Consider the following 17165-nt stretch of genomic DNA (forward strand, 5'->3'; position numbering starts at 1 on the left):
CTCGCTGCTTTCCGAAGCGCCGATCGTCTTGCTAGATACCATGGGTATCCAAACAGCGCCGGACGACATCCCACTTCAACGATGTCCAGATATTATGCTGAAGGTTGATACGCCAAAAGGTACGTTTCTCGAGATGGTTGCATATCAATTGTAGCGGATGACTAACAAAGCAAGTAGGGCGTGGTATTTTTGCTACCAAAGACATACCAGCAGGGACCACGATAGACATATGTCCTGTATTGATCCTAGGAACAGAAGAGAACAAGAAGCACATAGAGCACACCTCGCTTTATCATTACACTTAGTACGTGATTTTTGTTTTGAGCTGCTGTATTATCGCGCTACCACCTCTTCTGGACGTATCGCATGCGTACGCATGTGCGGGCATCGGCAGTTGTAACAGGTTGATGGCCTTACATTTGGTCGGAATATCTGTTCAAGGTGGTTGGAAGTACTCAAAATCTAACTCATCCTAGCAATTGGCCAGTCGTAGATACGGACGGTAACAGCAAGGTCACACAAGCCATCATATTCGGATTAGGAAGCATGTTCAATCACTCGACCCAAGAACAAAACGTAGGATGGATGCGAGATACGCGACGTCAACTCATTACATATCGAGCTTTGAGAGACATTGCCACGGGCGAAGAACTCTGTAAGAAGACAAGCCGACAGCCGACAGCCGAAGACGCTAATAATTGCAGGCATATCGTACGGAAGCCACCTAACCTTCAAAGATGCAGATGTTCCGCCACCAACGCCCCCAGAAGACGAAATTGAGCAGCTTCGAATGATTGACCCATATTAAGTAATAGTTAGAAGTACAGAAAGCACAAGGGTTCTACACGTGTTTACCACGAGTAAGAGAATCGCCGGAATAAGACAGGTCAGAAGAGATGTGGGTGGCCAGTTTGGGAGCGATCGTCTTACGCCGAGATGTACAGCGCCAACGAAAGAGAGAGGATACATCAGGTGCTAAGGGGTTCGGGCTTTTCAGTCGATGGCGTAACATCAGCGGAGCTGTTGTTGTCTTCGGCGTCGTTCCTCAGGTCGTAGGCGAGCTCGAAACATTCCTCCAAAAGTTGTGTTACGCGCCCTTGACCATCAGGTATCTCTTCGCCCACCATGAACTTGCCATCTACCCGCATGTTGTCAATTGAGTTCAGCTATATATGAGTCAGTAGACGTATCGATATATTCATGGTGTGGTACACTAACCTTCATACTGTATGGGTACAGCTCTCTTGGTGAGGATACACCTCCCAGCTTCTTGACCTCGAGTAAGCATTTTCGAAGTGTGGTCAGCTGGTTGTATATCGGCAGTAGTGCCTCTGACACGGGCTCCGAAGTTAAGAGCAGCTGGTAGATGAGAGCGTAGCTTTTCCTGAGAAGGTACAGTAGTGTCTATATCACGTCAGCCCATGAGCGTACAGACAACCATTTCTGTGAGAACATACCCTCTGCTCGTAGATCTCAGATGGCCGTCCAAGTGCGTCAACGAAATTACCGTCAACGCGTGCCTCGTCTATGCGGTCAAGCTGGCGCTGGAAGTCCCAGAGATCAGTCTCGCGAAGGGACCATGCCTGTGTCAAGGTGAGCTTCTCGAGTTTGTTCCGGATAGCAAGAAGTTTGTCGTAGGTGTCTTTGAAAGCGGGCGCTATGCGTCCTTGCCTGCTCATGTGTTAGCCCGGATCGTAAGATTAGCGGAATGCACCAACTTTTGCTTGATCAACGTGACCCAGAGCAAATTACGGCGTAGCAGCGTGCCGATGAGAGTCTTGGCGTCTGGTGCGGCCTCAGGGTGTTCGGTGGCTAGTTGCATCTTGTCGACCATCTCGGCCAGCTTCTCCTCAGTAGTTCCCTCCGTCTCATACGCACGAATGCCGTATTCCTTCAGCTCTTCGTCGAGTTTGTTGAGGTCCTCTGAGTACTCCTCAACCTCTTCGTGTGGGAACTACAGTTCCAGTCAGTACACAGTAACGGCCTATTCGGAGGTTGCTAACCTTTGATCTTGCATTGCAGCCGCAAAGGGATCTCAGTATCGACACCAGCTTCTCCCACTTCGGTGTCAGTTCGGGTGTCAGTCCGGATAGGTTCAGCTTCAGTTCTGCTAGTGTCTCTTCGCAAACTTTGATACGAGCATCGAGTAGAGTAAGCAGGTGAGGGCTATAACCTTCCTGCCCCCTATCAACATAACGCCGGCAGTCTTGCAGGTTCTTGTCCAGGGCTTCCAGGTCCTTTTGTGAGTAGAAGGTAGCTTCTTTGAGATGGTCTAAGAGGCGCTGTGGAAGATCAGACATTGACGTGCACATGGACTCTGACATGTATAAATACCTTAATTGTCGATATGTATGAGTAGCTGAAATACAGTCAGTAACTTCGTATACAGCACATGACATCGCCAAATACTAACACTGCTGGTGGTTCGTGGTTCTTTCCGACAGTCAGATACGCAAGTGATATGAGCTGAAAGCAATCATCGAGCATGTAATCGACTATGCGACCATGTCAGCATCAACAACCCACATCAGGCAGGTGGCAACGTGACATACCTTTGTTCTGCTCCAGGCGCTTGGTTTCCCGTATCTCGTTGAGAATTATGACCTGCTCAATGACTTGGTCGTAGAGCTTCAAAACATCTTGGCTCTTGACATAGGTGGACCGATCACGCTTCAGTAGTTCCAGCTCTGTCCGTATGGACTGCAGCTTGTCGAGGATGGGCTGCTCTTTCGGATCCAGCGGGATCCGTGGGAGTGGGGAGTCGGTCATTGAGTGCTGCAGACGGTGATCGGCGCTGGTTGGGGAGTCTTTCGGTGGGGTTGAGGCTAATTTGAACGGTGGTGGAAGCTGGAACTCTGCAATATGCGAACTTGGAAGTAGCCGGTCGGGAAGCCAAGATGCAGCTTGATAGCGGGGAAAGTGCTCGGACGTCACCGAGGGGCAACCTCACCTAACGCGCTAACGCCCGATGCAGCTAGACGTCGCTAAGCGAAAGCCACGGCTAGCGCCTTCCACACCATCAATTGAATTCACCAGCGCCGACACTCTCAACATCTCGACTCACGACAATACCACGATCACAACCGTCGCAATGTCTACCTCCGAGCTCGCCACCTCTTACGCCGCTCTCATCCTCGCTGATGACGGTGTCGACATCACTGTACGACTCCCGAGGTGCAATTCGCAATCGCGGACACAATGGCTAATTTGAACAGGCCGACAAGCTCCAATCTCTCATCAAGGCCGCAAAGATCGAGGAGGTCGAGCCCATCTGGACAACTCTGTTCGCCAAGGTGCGCATATACGGACACGCTGGAGCAGAACACGGAATTGATATGTGAATAGGCTCTTGAGGGCAAGGATGTCAAGGACCTGCTCCTGAACGTCGGTTCAGGTGGCGGTGCTGCCCCCGCTGCTGGAGGCGCTGCCCCTGCCGCTGGCGGTGCTGCTGATGACGCACCAGCTGCCGAGGAGAAGAAGGAGGAGGGTACGTCTACCAAGCATCCCTCGCTGAGCACAGAACGGAGACTAACACACAACAGAGAAGGAGGAGTCAGACGACGACATGGGCTTTGGTCTCTTCGACTAAGCGTCTCGTTTCCCTTCCTTTCTTCGACATTTGCCTTTATCGGGGTTGCAAAACGGATTCATCAGCGGGCATATTCCCATTGCTGGGGTGGGACAGTCACGACTATTCGGTGACACGACTTGCATACGGGCCCTCCCGGAAGAACAAAGACGGCGTCATGAGATATGTTAGGTCGGCAGGTCAATGAATACTTCGAAAAGTGCAAAGAATGGGTACACGTTGTGATGTCTCAGAGCAGCGCCTTCGGTCACCATACCAGCCATTGTGATGTTCAGTGGCTGTGGCCATGAAAGGAAGTTGATACAAGTGATACATTGACATGACCAGAATCCCTAATCATGCACTAGTGTTTCTTAGTCGGATAACCTGAGTCCAGAGTCTCCCTTTCATACCGTCGCTTACTCCTCTTAGCATGTCATGGCCCAACGTCAGTGTCTTTGACCACCTCTACAATGAGTGACAGACATGAATCCTGATACGTGTGAAGTCGTTCGCAATTATAGCGCGTATTACACATCTTCATGCCTTACCCTTCGGTTCCTCAACTCCAAGTTGTACTTTCCATAGTCAAGTGGATCTTCATCAGACATTCATATAGGCGTAGCTTTTGCCGATAACCCCATCCTTTTCTGCTCAGGCACCATCTTTCGCTTGAGACCACCCGTCTTGAGGTCAGTCCTGCCAAAGTTCCAAGACTTCCATAGCATGCATGCATCTTGTGCTTCTCATGACTATACACATTTCTCTTTTTGAACAATACACTGATTTATAGAGTCTCTTTGAGAACTCCTACAGATGGTTGGTGCAGAGGCCGGTTACGCGCATTATTCTGATTGAACAGAACATATCTACTAAGATCTGTCGCATGACCTATCGTTATAATGATAGCAACTACGATGTATTATTAAGAGAGAAAATCGCTATTCGTTTAATAGAAGCAGTTGACGGCTTCTGCCATATCCGCTAGGTTACAAGGCTGTAGACTACTGTCATTAAATGGTGTCGCATGGAAACAATGTGCATACGCTTCCCTGGAATCGCGATGACGCTGAGTTTCGAAGTAAAAAGAGGCAAGCTCCAAAGCCTAGACCAAGACCAAACTACCACCACGTGCAGTGAGCCAGCTTCCGCGGCTGCTCCTACCATTGCAACTACGACCCCGAAAACTCTTCTAGAACCACACGAAAGTAGGCCTGGAGATTCAACAGAGCTTCAGGCTTACGATGTCAACGCGAAGGATCGCAAGAACAAAGCGTCCAAGGTATGTTGGAGAGTAACTCTGTCAAGAGTCTGCAGGCTAATCATGTCTTAGTAAGGCTGCTCAAGATCCTATCTTCGCCATTGTTGAGGCAGGTGACACCAAAACTAGATACCACGTTCATCGCTGGCTACTCGTACAAAACTCTGAATACTTCAAGAAGGCGCTGAGTGGTCTTTGGAAAGAGGCGCAGGATGGTGTCGTCACATTGGAAGACGTTGAGTGCAGCACGTGTGAGTGGACAACATTTGGAGGTATGCATGACTTACTTGACGAGACGACAGTCAGCATCTTCGTCGACTGGGTATACACTCAGAGACTCCCCCAAACCGAACTAGAGTGGTGCAACGGAAAGCATGAAGATCATCGATTAAGGATGAAAAGCAACGCACAACTTGTACGTACAAAAGCTTTCATTCTTGAGGATCAAATTATGTCTCCACTGTTCTACAGAACGGTTCGGGATAGCTTGATCGAACACATTGTCGAGAGGGGTGCATACTACGGGGCTTTGATCCATGCCTTTGCTCATCTCCCCAAAGCTCACGCGATCCTCGATTTCTTCGTCGAGGTGCAATGCCGGGGATTTGATGATTCATATGACACGGCTGGAAATGGCGAACTCGAACTTTGAGCCATTCTTCCACACGATTTCCTCGTGCGCGTCATGTTCCGTTATAGTCGCTCCGACGAGGAAGAGCTACCGTTGGACGACATTGATCGGTGTGATTATCACGGTCACGCGGATGAAGAGGAGAAGAAGCAGTACCAGACAGAGGTAAATAGAGACTGAAAATAAGCCTTTGAGAAGTTCACAAGGGGAGATTAAGTATAGCTTCAAGGCCAGGCGCACAATATGCGTTACATGTTCAATACTATGCTCGTATTGGCATACTCGGATCCAGGATAATCTACATATCCACTTGCATACACGCAAAATATGCACCTACTCCATGCCCCTATGCAGATACAAGTGAAATCTCACACGTGGAAATGTCGAATTAGTTATAAGTCGTTGGCGCGAAGCAGCTCCTCGTCGTAAGACATGCCGTTGATGCGCTTCTTGGTGAATTCGAATGCAGTAAAGAAAATGGCGTTGACTATGCAGGAGCGAGACATGGAGACACCGAGGCCTTGGTCGAGTCAGTAGAAGCCTTGCAAGTTCGGAAAGGTTTGCTTACCTCGATACATCCGCCGACTAAAGAAATGGATCTTTGGGCGCGTGGCCTTGTCTTTACCCCCGACGAGACAATTTCGCTGGTAGATACTCTTTGCCGTGTCGATTGGGAAAATCTGCCATACCTATTAGTACTTGATTCAAGATCCCATAGGAAGCGAAAGCTTACGCAGGCCCAGCTAACGAGTCCACAGAGTCCACCGGCCACGACTACAGCCAGTGGGTGTGTAGGTGAAGTGCCGCGCGCGTTGGCTAAAATCTGTTTCACACTCTCGTATGTCACAAAGTAGATGCCGGTGCCGATGGAATCTCTTACTGTCTCTTGTTAGCGCATGCATGTCTTCGCAGCGATCTGCAGTTCACTCACGTAGATGCAAATGGAAGCCTGAGTATAGTCCTGTCCAGCCCCGATGTTTGACCAGATTTTGCGCCGTCTTCCAGGTTCCCAGATTCTGGTAGCTCTTGCGGACCGCTTCGTTCTTGCCGCCGCCGTCGTTGCGCTCGGCCATCAATACGGAGATTTGGGCGCTCAATTTCGTCAATTCGAAGGGACCTGACTGAATTAGCTAGCGACAAATAACTGGCAGTAAATCTTTCATACATGCGATTACCGTGATAGCGGCACCCGCATTGACGCCTGCCAGCCCGAAGCATGCAATCGTCGAAAACGTAGGCCACGCATCCCGGGTATTCGCAATAACAAGCGGGGAGCTTCCGGTCGTCTGATAAATCCAATTATCAAGCGCGTACTTGGATCGTTGATATATGGAGAAGGATACGGTTCGGACGAGGGTTATGCTTGCGAGAGGAGACCAGACACCTATGACGCGTACATTAGCGGGTGCTGGCTATGCAGTTGTGAGCGGTGAGGCATACCACGGTAGAAGCCATGGAAGCCTTCAGTTTTGTAGGTATGGCGAACGCAGTCGGCGAAGGAGTTGAACTTGTAGCTATGCCATATTAGCCGTGTTCTGCGTGATGCTAGGGGCTGGCGTACGCTTGCAGGCGTGTCTTGACCGAGTCGAGAGGATACTGGAAGCTATCAGCACTGGCAAAACTAATAATTATATGTCTGAGGGAGTTGCACGCACAGCAGCAAATGTAGAGAGCAGACTGCTGGAGCTTGCAGCGACCTCGGTGCGGTACTTCTTAGTCCATCGCTTGGCCTGCTCACTGCGCAGGACGGCTCTTGAAACCTCGGTCAGATCTCTGGGTCTATTTGGAATGTCCTGTTGTACATTTGGCCTCCCCTCGTCCTGCTTAGGCATACTGGCTATCGCTAGCTGTGGAAGACGGTGCAGTCTTCCTACGGCAATCGCGATCGGGCCAGCAGCCGGGCAAGCTCCATGAAGACCGCGGCGTCGTCAAGCTGGATGGATGGAACGTGGGTGCGCGATTGGTGTCGAGTGCGGAGGTTGGTGGTGGAGAGGAAGGTCGGGCGACAATGGCTGATGTTGGCGAGAGTGTACAGATGCGGAGGGCGGTCATGGAATGGTGGGGTTAACCTCACGCTTTGTGCAGCTCGCATCCCCGAAACAGTCTAACGGCCACGGAAGGATGAAGCCATTGGCCGCAGGCGAACGATCGACGCAACGACCTGCAGATGTACCTATCTATAATATCCCTCATCCAGCGCTCGGCAATCGATCCCCAACTTGATACCAACACATGACTTTGCTGTTAAATCGCGCCTGCCATCACTCAACCAAATCTCGTGGCATGGCACACGTTTGGAAGCTACCGTAGCTGATTGCGGGGTTCGCTCACATGTGAAGCTTAACTCATCCATGTCTGTAGCTTTGGCAAATCACAATTCATCATTACGGCAGCTAGCGTTCTCGAGCAGGTGTTTCGCTGTGGTGATTATAAATACCATGTCATGCTGTGTTACTGCGGCGCATTCAATTGCCATAGCTCAGCCTTCGCTGCCCATGATCAAACAGAGTGCATAGAGGTGAATCTGCTCCGGGCGCGTGTGACAAGACACTACCGGCCGCGGACCGTGTTCATAGATCGACTTAAGCTCTGCTGTACCCAAGTTTACCTCTCTGCTGGTGTTGGACAATGCTGAACAAACCGGTGAAGGCCTTAGCCGCTACACGTGCTCGCGTGTAGCTTCATTAGCAGCATGGTGCCTTTCTGGTTTCTCCACAGCAACGAACCAGATGATAATTGTTTTTCGTTTAACAATCCTTGAAGTTCGTAGACATGTAGATTGAGGGATTGACATGTCTTTCCATAGTCTTCATAGGACCATGGCCTATTTAATGACCTTCTTATGTTGCTTCCAGCAGCAAGAGCTCTACCTGCCCCTCGGGAGTCAGTCCTTCTTTCCCATGATCTTCCTCAATTCAGCATCGTTGTCGGACCTTTCCACTGGCGCCTTCTGGTTCTCCCCAACCTTCTGCTGTTTCTTTTTACGAATGTCTCCCATAAGAGCTTCGCTGAATGTCCCTCTGTCATCATCCAGCCTCTCCATCTGACCATGCCGCCTCATGCTCTCCTTGTGCCAACTGATCTGCCCACCGTCTGCTTCTCGATGTTTCTTCGCATTGAGCTTCGCCGCGCGTATGGACGTCCGGGCATATACGAAGAGAAGGCCAGCCATGGTGAGGGCGGCTAAGGGTGCCATAACGGTCTGGGATGTGTTAGCCGACGTGATGCGCTACAAATCTGGAAAGAAGTCTCTTACACGCCCATTGATGATGCCTCCGCCTCGTGTGAGACGCGCTCGCGCATTGGCCGACGTCGGCTTGGAGGTTTCGCTCATGCCATCGGCGGCTTTGGGCATGGAGAGCCTACCACCCATGATGAAAGTATTCGAGGTACGTAGAAGTGGGTGTAGAAGCTTTCAGCTGAGAGTGCGACACTCGGCAACGTCTCAAGGTCCGTGGTGGGGATGGTCTGATCTCTTTGGGTGACTGTCGATGCTTCAGGATTCAGGATTCCGGATCCGAGAAAGTTGAACCACTTTCATATGCTGGCATGGTTTCCTGCCAACATCTGTCGAGCTTCAGTTGACTTGATCGACCTAAAGTTGCGTGGAGTCGTGTGTCGCAGGTGGGCTGGCCTGGAAGCGATGATCGAAGTAGCTATCGGAAGCGGTTAAGCGTATGCACCTCCGGCATGTCCGCACGCGTAAGGCCGAGGTCGCGTCATCGCCGGCTGCTCCCATAATCGCAAAATCTTAAATCGCGACATTACCAAGCGACATACATCGCTGAGATAGCATTGCGTGATAGTTGCAGGCAATCATTGTCTCTCATTCGTCTCCAGTCTGCAACGTCTTGCCTGCACAGAAAGCAGCCATACCGCATACTGCACCTGCGCAGCTGGATTACTTAAGTCGTCCAATCCAGCCTCTGACTGCAGTAGTAGCTTTAGAATCTATTTATTCTGACGTACTCCATAAGTATCCGCCGTCGGCCGCGCTGCATCTTTAATGCAAAGAATAGCTACCTTTAGACTGCGAGCTCTCTCGACGAGTCTCCGTCACATTACCCCTCCATCTCCAGGACAAACTTCTCTACTCCGATCGCACTTCCGCCCTTCACAAACCGCAGTGGCATCCGCACGCTTATTAAACCTCTCGTCTCACTTCTCCACCTCAGGCATCAACATGTCGTCGCAACCCAAAGAGTGCGATTACCTAGTAATCGGAATCGGCAGTGGGGGTATTGCCTCTGGACGACGAGCCGCCAAACACGGCGCAAAGGTCATCGCGATCGAGTCTTCACGATACGGAGGTACCTGCGTAAACGTCGGTTGTGTACCAAAGAAGGTTACTTGGAACGCAGCAGCAATTGCCGAGACCTTCAAGGATGCGCCCGCATACGGTTTCAAGGTTGGCGGGGTACCAGAGTTTGACTGGCCATACTTCAAGAAGAAGCGAGACGACTACGTCAAGCGACTGAACGGCATCTACGAGAACAACCTGAACAAGGATGAAATTGAGCATTTCAGAGGGCGCGCCAAGTTTGTGGCCAAGGACGAGGTCGAGGTTGCGCTTCATGATGGAGGCTCTCAGCGCATCAAGGCGAAGCATATTCTCATCGCGACCGGTGGACGACCGAAGCTACCCGATATTCCTGGCAAGGAACTCTGCATTAGCAGTGATGGCTTTTTCGATCTCGAGAAGCAGCCCAAGAGCATCGCAACAAGTGGCGCTGGATACATCGGTGTCGAGATGACTGGCATGCTCCACGCACTCGGCTCGAAAACGCACTTCTTCATCCGCGGCGACAAACTCCTCCGAACCTTCGACCCCATGATCCAAGATACCGTAACTCAAGAGTACGAGCGTCAGGGCATCAACCTCTACAAGGGTACCCAAATCACAAAGGTGGAGGATATCGGCAACGGCATGAAGCGCGTCACCTACCAGAACAATGAGACAAAGAATGAGTCGACCGTTGAGGTTGAAGAAGTCCTCTTCGCAACTGGGCGCGACCCCGAAATTGAAGATCTTAAGATCAAGGACTTCGGCATCAAGCTTAACGACAAGAACCACATTGTAACCGATGAGTACCAAAACACCTCTATTTCCAACATCTACGCCATCGGTGACGTGTGTGACCGTGGTTTCGAGCTCACCCCCGTCGCCATTGCCGCTGGAAGACGCCTCTCCGACCGCCTATTCAATAACCAGCCCAAGGCGCGCCTTGAGTACGAGAATATTCCCTCTGTCGTCTTTGCCCACCCTGAGATTGGATCTATCGGCTTGACTGAGCCTGAGGCCCGCGAGAAGTACGGCGACAAGATTAAGATTTACAAGACCGAATTCAAGGCCATGTACTTCGCTATGATGGACCCCGATGACAAGCAGCCCACAGCCTACAAGATTATCTGCGCAGGCGAGAACGAGAAGGTTGTCGGTTTGCATATCTTGGGACAGGGAAGCAGTGAGATTCTGCAAGGGTTCGGTGTAGCGATCAAGATGGGTGCCACTAAAAAGGACTTCGATAACTGTGTGGTAAGTACTCACCCAAGTTTCCTTTCCCGTTTCGTCGTGCATCCGTGCATGCATACGCGGCAATGCATCGGTTGTCGACTGCTGCAGCTGCCACGTTTGCGGGGGAAAGGAACGGCATCTTGCAATCGGCGTTTGAGGACATGGATGCTAACATGTGCTTCTCCCGCAGGCTATCCACCCCGTGTCGGCCGAAGAACTCGTCACCATGACTTAGACCGGTTGGCTTCTTGCATGGTCGTCCGACGCATGATACTGTATAGATTAGAGGGGATAGCCTATACTGGCAAAGATCAGACGAGTCGAAAGAATCATCTAGCTAATTGCACACTCGCACTCACAACGCATTGTTTCCTGAACCTACTTCGCATGACAAACTTGTATCTCACCACTGTGCCACACCAATACAGCACACCATGACGAATCAAAAACTACCCCCACACCTCCTCGGAGTCCAATACTAACATGCACCAGACCTTCTGACCCCTCTGACATAGTCCCTGCAGCTCCAAGACCTTGGAGAGAGCTTGTTCCCCCGCCATCACAGGTCCTACCCGTCACCAACTGGCAAAGGGTCCTATCGTCAAACCGAAACTAATGCACACGCGATACGCTATACGTGAATCCGGGGTTTTAGCGAGCGACCGTGCAAAAAGGCTCTACTGCACGTCGATGGCACATTGTAGCCGGTGGCTTTTGCAACGGGCAAATTGGCCAAACGCCCATTGCACGGTGAGCATGCAGGGTGAGGATTGACTCGAGCAGCTTCTCGTCTCGTGGTATGTGTACAAGGGCGATTGCCACGTGTAATGTACATGTACGCTTACCTGAGCCTTGTTCGTACGTGAGCAAGACACAAAAGGGTTGACGTTCGTAGCGTCATTTTACCCGAAGCGTGGCATGGAAGGGGATGATCATAGTCGATCTTCATATCGATTTCGCGACCCTGGCAAATGGACGATAGGCTTCATAGTAACGTGTGGTATAGGTCGGGTTATCGCTTTCTAGAGTTGTTCTAGTCGGCGGCGTTCCTGAGTGTCGGGTGCGACGATATGTTCGGACGTGTAACTATGTATCCCTCTCTCATCACACCACAAACGTTGTAATCTACAACGACAGGGGTTACAATGTAATCAATTTGAAGCAGCGACTAGCTACTTAAGTGAGTAGTCGACAGACAGACAACTTCCATTGCGTGGCTGGCGCTCGTTATCATGCGAGTCTGCCAAATCTCATCACAAGCTCATTTCCCACTTCATTTGCCGCTCAGCCCTGGCAGCCCTGCATTGACAGGAAAGGACCAACGGGTCCTCCCCGCCTTCGCTTGGAGCTTTTCGCGGGGTGGCTTCCTATCCATCATCTAGCATGCTGTTAGAATCTTCACCGTGCATTACCACCGGCACCAGGAGACCCACATTTGCAACCTATCGCAACTGAGCTACTAGCAGGGCCAGCACACCTTTTGCACACGAAATGACTTGTAACAGGAAATGAGCTTTGCTGACGTTCCAACAATATCATCATTCTCGTTCGTTAATGGACCCTGCAGTAGATGCCGCAATGCTGTCAAACGGAGAATCTCGGTTCCACCACTTAGAGTTTTGCCAGCAACCCGGTCCCTAGCAGCTGTCTCCTGTGGCGCGAACGCCTTTCCGCCCATGTGAGTGGCAGTTTGTGTCTTCCAGAACGTGGTTCAGCGGTGACGACGATTCATCGCATCGAAACGTTATTTTTTTTGTCGGTAGGCACATTAGGCACCGGAGGCGCGTTCTCCGCGTTAACGTCACGAAGGATTCGATGCTCCCCGGATTCGCACTCTACAAGCGCACACACTTTTGCAAGCCACGGTGTGGAGACAGTTGCTGTGCTGTAGTGCGGCGGAGAGGAGGGCCAAAACGGCTATGACCTGCATAGCACAGACACCTCGTGCCTGCGTCGAGCGTCCAGAGTCATGCTACGGACTCACCGCTCCGTGTCAATCAGTGTTCTAGACAGCTTGGAAGGAGGTGGTGTGTTTTGATCTGATGCTATTCATGACCATCTCACCCAAGCAAGGCAAGTCCCTGAAGTACGAGTGTTTGGAGATCCCCCATGACAGCGCCGAACCCCGGGTTACTCGTATGCGAGATACACCGCTAATGCGCATCGAACCGGGGTATGTTTAGCGTCGACGCGAACACCAAGCCGTCAACATGCACGTTGACTCAATATGGCCTGCTTCCGCACTCCAGCGGCTGAGATGCCGATAAAGGCACCGAGGCCGCTCTCCGTCATGACACACAGCACTCAATACGGGCCTCCGCTTCGACGCCGACACTAGGGTTCTGGTGTGGGCGTCTAAGGAAATCAACGGTACCTTGTCCGCAAGGTGGTGTGAACTTGTTTGACGATTGTCTGGTCAATGTGGAGCTGACGGCACTTGCTGCTATCGATTGCTCTTCTGAGAGCACTTGCTTAATTGTTGTTGATGATATTATACATTTTTACATATGGCGGTCGTGACATTCGTTTCCCGTAGATCCTAGGCTGTGAAGCTAGCCTTCCTGTGTTACGACCCTTTCTGTTTTGCGCCGCGCTGGTTTTGGTTGCAGGACCCCGGACCGGACCAAGCCGGTCGATGATGAGCCGTAAATGATAGCTGTCGAAGCTACTACAAAATGTACTGTGAAATGAAGACACAACCAAATCTAAACCCTTGTGATGATCGTGGCACGGTCGTTCCGCGGATCCGCTGTGATATTGCGGGAGTTCATACTTCGCCATCTTGCTTTCGGCGCAAGCGGCAGTAAGCTCAGGTGCTCTGTCCGCTCAAGAAAAAGTCCAGCTCGCTTGGACCGCCCCTGCTGACCTCGTTTTCGGCAAGTTGTTCCAGCAAGCTGAGGAAAGGGTCCTTGCTGTCAGGGTCTGTGTGTACCGATGTGCCCGATGTGCTCCCTGCGCCGGGGGTCGGATGTTGTTCGTACGGTGTCGGCATGCTCAGCATAGGGTCGAAGTGGATTGCATGGTTGTTATCCTGGTTTTGGTGGAGATTCGCTGTACGCGAGACCGGTGATGGCGCCAGGCTCGCAAACTGCGGCAATGGAGAAAACGAGAAGTTTGGCGAGAATGGAAGAGCGAGTCCGCCACCATTAGCATTCGGTGGATTTAGGGAGTTGTTCGGCAGTGGTGGGGTGTAAGGTCGTACACCAGAGTCATTAGGATGTGTTCTAGTGTCTCCTGGGCTTGGGTTTGAGTTTGACTCCGAGGTACCAGCATCAGACGGTCGGTGAGTATGAACAGTAGGAGGGTGAGTGGCTGATGTAGGTGTTGGGGGGATAGCTTGTGGCTGGGCTTGGGGTTTCGAAGACGAAGTCGTGGCTCTCCTTCTCTTGTTCGGGTGGGCGTTGGAATATTGCGGTTGTTGTGAGGGTGCGGAATGCTTTTGGTAGCTTTGAGCGTTCCCGATGACGCCGCTGGTCATGTACATGTTGTTCCGTTGTTCGATATTGAAAGTGGCAAGGCTATTAATATTATTAGCGTTATGACCATGTAGGGAAGGGCCTGGCTCTCTACCCTTCTTGAATGGATTCGACCGCAATGTCCATAAAAGTAACGTGCGCTCCATCGAAGACCTGGCCTGGGTATCTATCGAAGAAGTCCTCAAGTTGAAAGACTGGCGCGTAGCGCATGGGATTGCTCGCCAACGACTGGACTAGCTCTGTGTGACATCCGTAGATGGTCTGCAGCGTGTCACGCTGGTGCTGGGCCCCAGCCCAGACGAAACGAAGCTCGGATAGCTGCTGCATCTCTCGAGACAGAAACTCTGCACTGACCGAGAACACCTCTCCTTCTCTTCCTGGGTAATGTGCTCCATGTACATGGATGGTGCCAGCCGTGCATATACAATAGCCGACAAAAGCTGGCCAATCTATGATGGAAGAGGCCCTTCCTATCTCGGCGAGTTCGGCAATTGCGTTGGCGTGAAGGAAGCATAAGTTGGTCGCTTCTATTTGCCAGGGTTGGTGCTGCGACGTTCCAGATAGCTCAGCCAAGTCCACAGGGAGAAAAGGCCGGTATATGAGGCAATGTATGAGGTGGTAGATCAACTTGCTGAGGACAAGTATAGTGCTGTCGGGCTGGCCGAAGAGAGCTTCGATGGAGGTGAAAGTATCCTGCGTCTCCGATGCCCATATGTCGAGTTCTTGGCGAATTTTGGATAGGTTGGATAATGAGTGCCAAGGGAAATGTGAATCGCCTTTTACACCACCCGCTGCAAGGTAGCGGTTGGTTATACCCAGGATGCGAGCTATGCCAATGAGCATACCCATGCTTCCTTGTCCACCTTTTCCGGTGCCGCCCATGAACTGCAAATTGCATCCGTTTGGAAAGTAGTCTCCGTCTATTAGCATTGCGCCAGAGTGCAGCTGCCAGCTCGGCAATCGTAGCACAATCGATTCATCCGCAATTAACGAGGGTCGCTTAGAGCCGGTTGCAGCGAAGCGGTCCATGAGGTAACATGACCAGAAGAGCCGGCGTCGTCCTTCGCGTTCGGCGGGCGTGACCTTGAGGCCGGTCGGTAGTTCGCGATGCAGATCGAGCGCGAAGGCCATGCTGATGGCAGAATCTTGAGAGCGGAGTCAGTCTTGCGCAAAGTGTGGATAATGGTGACTTCGTACTTAGCAGCATGAAGGTCTTCTTGCCTTTGCCCAACTGGAAGCTTGCTTGCGAGAGGAGCATGAGGGTCTGCAAGGTTTCGATAGAGGGCTCATCTATCTCGAGTTCCAGCCGAGCGCGACGGGCATACTCTTGCCCGATGCGCACTGCAGAACTGTATCCTCCGAAGTGGGGTGCATATCTGGGGTACATATATTAATTGTGATCAAGAATGCTCAGGGATGGGCGAATCGTACCTGGCACTCACGGCGTAAATAGCATAGGCTAAGTGGCCGGGAAGCTGATTGGCCTGTAGTCGCTGTCTCGTGGTCGACTCGTCCAGGATGTAGTAGGGCTTTCCATGGATTCTGGCGAAATAGGTGTCTAGAAGTAGGTCGGGAGCCAGGGTTGGGGATTGTATACTAGATGTTGTTAGCAATGTGCCGGGGCCAGAATGGCAGGCTGCTAGTAGGTACCTTGGCTCAATGGGCGACATCAACTGGTTTGCATGGTTGGTGCCGCTTGCGCGACGGGGCGAGGACGCGTGCGGCGATTGTGAGGAAGCGAGATCTTTTCGTTTGACGTCGGCTGAGGTGGTGTTGTCCTGGGAGGTGGGGTCGGTCTCGGTTGGGTCATCGCTCTTGCCTTCGGAAACCAGGCGCTTTTCCAGGCCGTCGACACGTTTCAAGAGGGCCTCGAGCACGTCTGTCTTTGGGCCTCTCTTCTTGGGAACAGCGTCTGGAAGTGGCTGTCAGTCCATGTTTGGATGCACTCGCGTGGTGTTGAGGGTGGAGCATACCGTATATACATGGACAGTTGAACACTTGACAGGCCTCACAGGTCGGCCGTGTGCGATTGCACTTAATCTTGAATTTTGGTTAGCAAGTGGGAATGACAAAAGAAAAAAAAAGCAGACAAGCTCTACCTTTCGCTTTCGACAGCTTTTGCAGTTCATGGCCTCGCGGGGCTCGTTGGAGACGCGGCGGGCGGGTAGTCGGTCGATGCCAATCTGTGGCCTTGCCATTGCGGCCAGTGACTGGGAAACTTCGGTGGACATGGCGACGCTACAGGGCGGTGGACCAGAAGCATTCTCTGGCTGCAAGTGATCAAGTTGATAGCGAACTGGACGGTAGGAAGAAGAAAGCACGCCCTCAGCAAGGCGTGAGATGTAGGTTCAAATTAAGGCCTATGGCAGTGGAGACAGGCAGGGGGTGCGCGGACGGCGAGGCTTGCTCTGGCGGGAGTGCGCGCCCACTCGGATGCGACTCAGAGTGTGCAGTGACTAGGAATTGGTAGTGATGGAACCGCTGGGGAGCGAGGACGCGTGACGACGATCTCGGGGTATCTAGCCATGCACGGTAGAGCAGCCCATGCAGAGGCGCGAGGCTTGGAACCGTTGGGCCGAGTCGAGCAGACAAAAACACGGCCATCATGAGGCCACTGGGGTAAGAGGCTAGCCGCACGTCGAGGAATCGACCATCGCATGCCGTCCCAGACGGCGCACCGTGCCTCGGTTCTCAGCCATGCAGCTACTGGCAAT

The 17165-nt window shown here is 51.9% G+C and overlaps 8 protein-coding genes across 8 annotated transcripts; 4 read left to right on the forward strand and 4 right to left on the reverse strand.

Moving 5' to 3' along the window:
- Positions 1-40: 40 nt before the first annotated feature.
- BKA58DRAFT_437862 (uncharacterized protein) lies at positions 41-808 on the forward strand (the record flags this gene model as incomplete). Its single annotated transcript, XM_046173532.1, has 4 exons — positions 41-119; positions 178-304; positions 477-655; positions 705-808. The coding sequence occupies 4 exons, from the start codon at positions 41-43 to the stop codon at positions 806-808; spliced, it is 489 nt and encodes a 162-aa protein (XP_046027879.1).
- Positions 803-2769, reverse strand: BKA58DRAFT_454980 (uncharacterized protein; the record flags this gene model as incomplete). Its single annotated transcript, XM_046174526.1, has 8 exons — positions 803-1166; positions 1219-1404; positions 1458-1671; positions 1719-1954; positions 2004-2282; positions 2335-2359; positions 2414-2495; positions 2553-2769. The coding sequence occupies 8 exons, from the start codon at positions 2767-2769 to the stop codon at positions 969-971; spliced, it is 1437 nt and encodes a 478-aa protein (XP_046027880.1). The 3' UTR covers positions 803-968.
- Positions 2770-3091: 322 nt separating this feature from the next.
- BKA58DRAFT_410105 (60S acidic ribosomal protein P1) lies at positions 3092-3589 on the forward strand (the record flags this gene model as incomplete). Its single annotated transcript, XM_046172196.1, has 4 exons — positions 3092-3160; positions 3216-3293; positions 3346-3487; positions 3543-3589. The coding sequence occupies 4 exons, from the start codon at positions 3092-3094 to the stop codon at positions 3587-3589; spliced, it is 336 nt and encodes a 111-aa protein (XP_046027881.1).
- A 1042-nt stretch (positions 3590-4631) lies between these two features.
- Positions 4632-5788, forward strand: BKA58DRAFT_454988 (uncharacterized protein; the record flags this gene model as incomplete). The annotated part of the gene is made up of 2 exons (XM_046174527.1): positions 4632-4850; positions 4906-5788. The coding sequence occupies 2 exons, from the start codon at positions 4632-4634 to the stop codon at positions 5479-5481; spliced, it is 795 nt and encodes a 264-aa protein (XP_046027882.1). The 3' UTR covers positions 5482-5788.
- Positions 5575-7536, reverse strand: BKA58DRAFT_131531 (mitochondrial carrier domain-containing protein). The gene is made up of 8 exons (XM_046164390.1): positions 7116-7536; positions 7022-7056; positions 6901-6974; positions 6626-6844; positions 6392-6577; positions 6194-6339; positions 6029-6140; positions 5575-5980 (listed from the first exon to the last, which is right to left on the reverse strand). The coding sequence occupies exons 1-8, from the start codon at positions 7290-7292 to the stop codon at positions 5853-5855; spliced, it is 1077 nt and encodes a 358-aa protein (XP_046027883.1). The 5' UTR covers positions 7293-7536; the 3' UTR covers positions 5575-5852.
- Positions 7537-8219: 683 nt separating this feature from the next.
- BKA58DRAFT_131529 (uncharacterized protein) lies at positions 8220-9140 on the reverse strand. Its single transcript, XM_046164389.1, has 2 exons — positions 8717-9140; positions 8220-8662 (listed from the first exon to the last, which is right to left on the reverse strand). Exons 1-2 carry the CDS (start codon positions 8831-8833, stop codon positions 8345-8347), a joined length of 435 nt encoding a protein of 144 aa, XP_046027884.1. The 5' UTR covers positions 8834-9140; the 3' UTR covers positions 8220-8344.
- Positions 9141-9197: 57 nt separating this feature from the next.
- Positions 9198-11463, forward strand: BKA58DRAFT_380701 (uncharacterized protein). Its single transcript, XM_046169927.1, has 2 exons — positions 9198-10996; positions 11166-11463. Exons 1-2 carry the CDS (start codon positions 9467-9469, stop codon positions 11208-11210), a joined length of 1575 nt encoding a protein of 524 aa, XP_046027885.1. The 5' UTR covers positions 9198-9466; the 3' UTR covers positions 11211-11463.
- A 1850-nt stretch (positions 11464-13313) lies between these two features.
- BKA58DRAFT_380706 (fungal-specific transcription factor domain-containing protein) lies at positions 13314-17024 on the reverse strand. Its single transcript, XM_046169928.1, has 7 exons — positions 16551-17024; positions 16425-16491; positions 16102-16363; positions 15883-16047; positions 15649-15827; positions 14546-15596; positions 13314-14493 (listed from the first exon to the last, which is right to left on the reverse strand). The coding sequence occupies exons 1-7, from the start codon at positions 16680-16682 to the stop codon at positions 13785-13787; spliced, it is 2565 nt and encodes an 854-aa protein (XP_046027886.1). The 5' UTR covers positions 16683-17024; the 3' UTR covers positions 13314-13784.
- Positions 17025-17165: the final 141 nt, after the last annotated feature.

Source organism: Alternaria rosae (genome assembly GCF_020736505.1).
Source record: "Alternaria rosae strain MPI-PUGE-AT-0040 chromosome Unknown BKA58scaffold_3, whole genome shotgun sequence".
Lineage (NCBI taxonomy): Eukaryota > Fungi > Ascomycota > Dothideomycetes > Pleosporales > Pleosporaceae > Alternaria > Alternaria rosae.

Bases quoted from the DNA above. Each gene is read 5' to 3' on its own strand.
- BKA58DRAFT_131531 (XM_046164390.1), bottom strand. From the start codon at position 7,292: ATGCCTAAGCAGGACGAGGGGAGGCCAAATGTACAACAGGACATTCCA. The intron at 6,845-6,900 runs GTATGCCTCACC...TACGCGTCATAG, and splicing joins CTTCCATGGCTTCTACCGTG to GTGTCTGGTCTCCTCTCGCA. The intron at 5,981-6,028 runs GTAAGCAAACCT...GACTCGACCAAG, and splicing joins TAGTCGGCGGATGTATCGAG to GCCTCGGTGTCTCCATGTCT.
- BKA58DRAFT_131529 (XM_046164389.1), bottom strand. From the start codon at position 8,833: ATGGGTGGTAGGCTCTCCATGCCCAAAGCCGCCGATGGCATGAGCGAA. The intron at 8,663-8,716 runs GTAAGAGACTTC...AACACATCCCAG, and splicing joins GAGGCATCATCAATGGGCGT to ACCGTTATGGCACCCTTAGC.
- BKA58DRAFT_380701 (XM_046169927.1), top strand. From the start codon at position 9,467: ATGCAAAGAATAGCTACCTTTAGACTGCGAGCTCTCTCGACGAGTCTC. The intron at 10,997-11,165 runs GTAAGTACTCAC...CTTCTCCCGCAG, and splicing joins AGGACTTCGATAACTGTGTG to GCTATCCACCCCGTGTCGGC.
- BKA58DRAFT_380706 (XM_046169928.1), bottom strand. From the start codon at position 16,682: ATGTCCACCGAAGTTTCCCAGTCACTGGCCGCAATGGCAAGGCCACAG. The intron at 16,048-16,101 runs GTACCTACTAGC...AACAACATCTAG, and splicing joins ATGTCGCCCATTGAGCCAAG to TATACAATCCCCAACCCTGG. The intron at 14,494-14,545 runs GTAGAGAGCCAG...TAATATTAATAG, and splicing joins GTCGAATCCATTCAAGAAGG to CCTTGCCACTTTCAATATCG.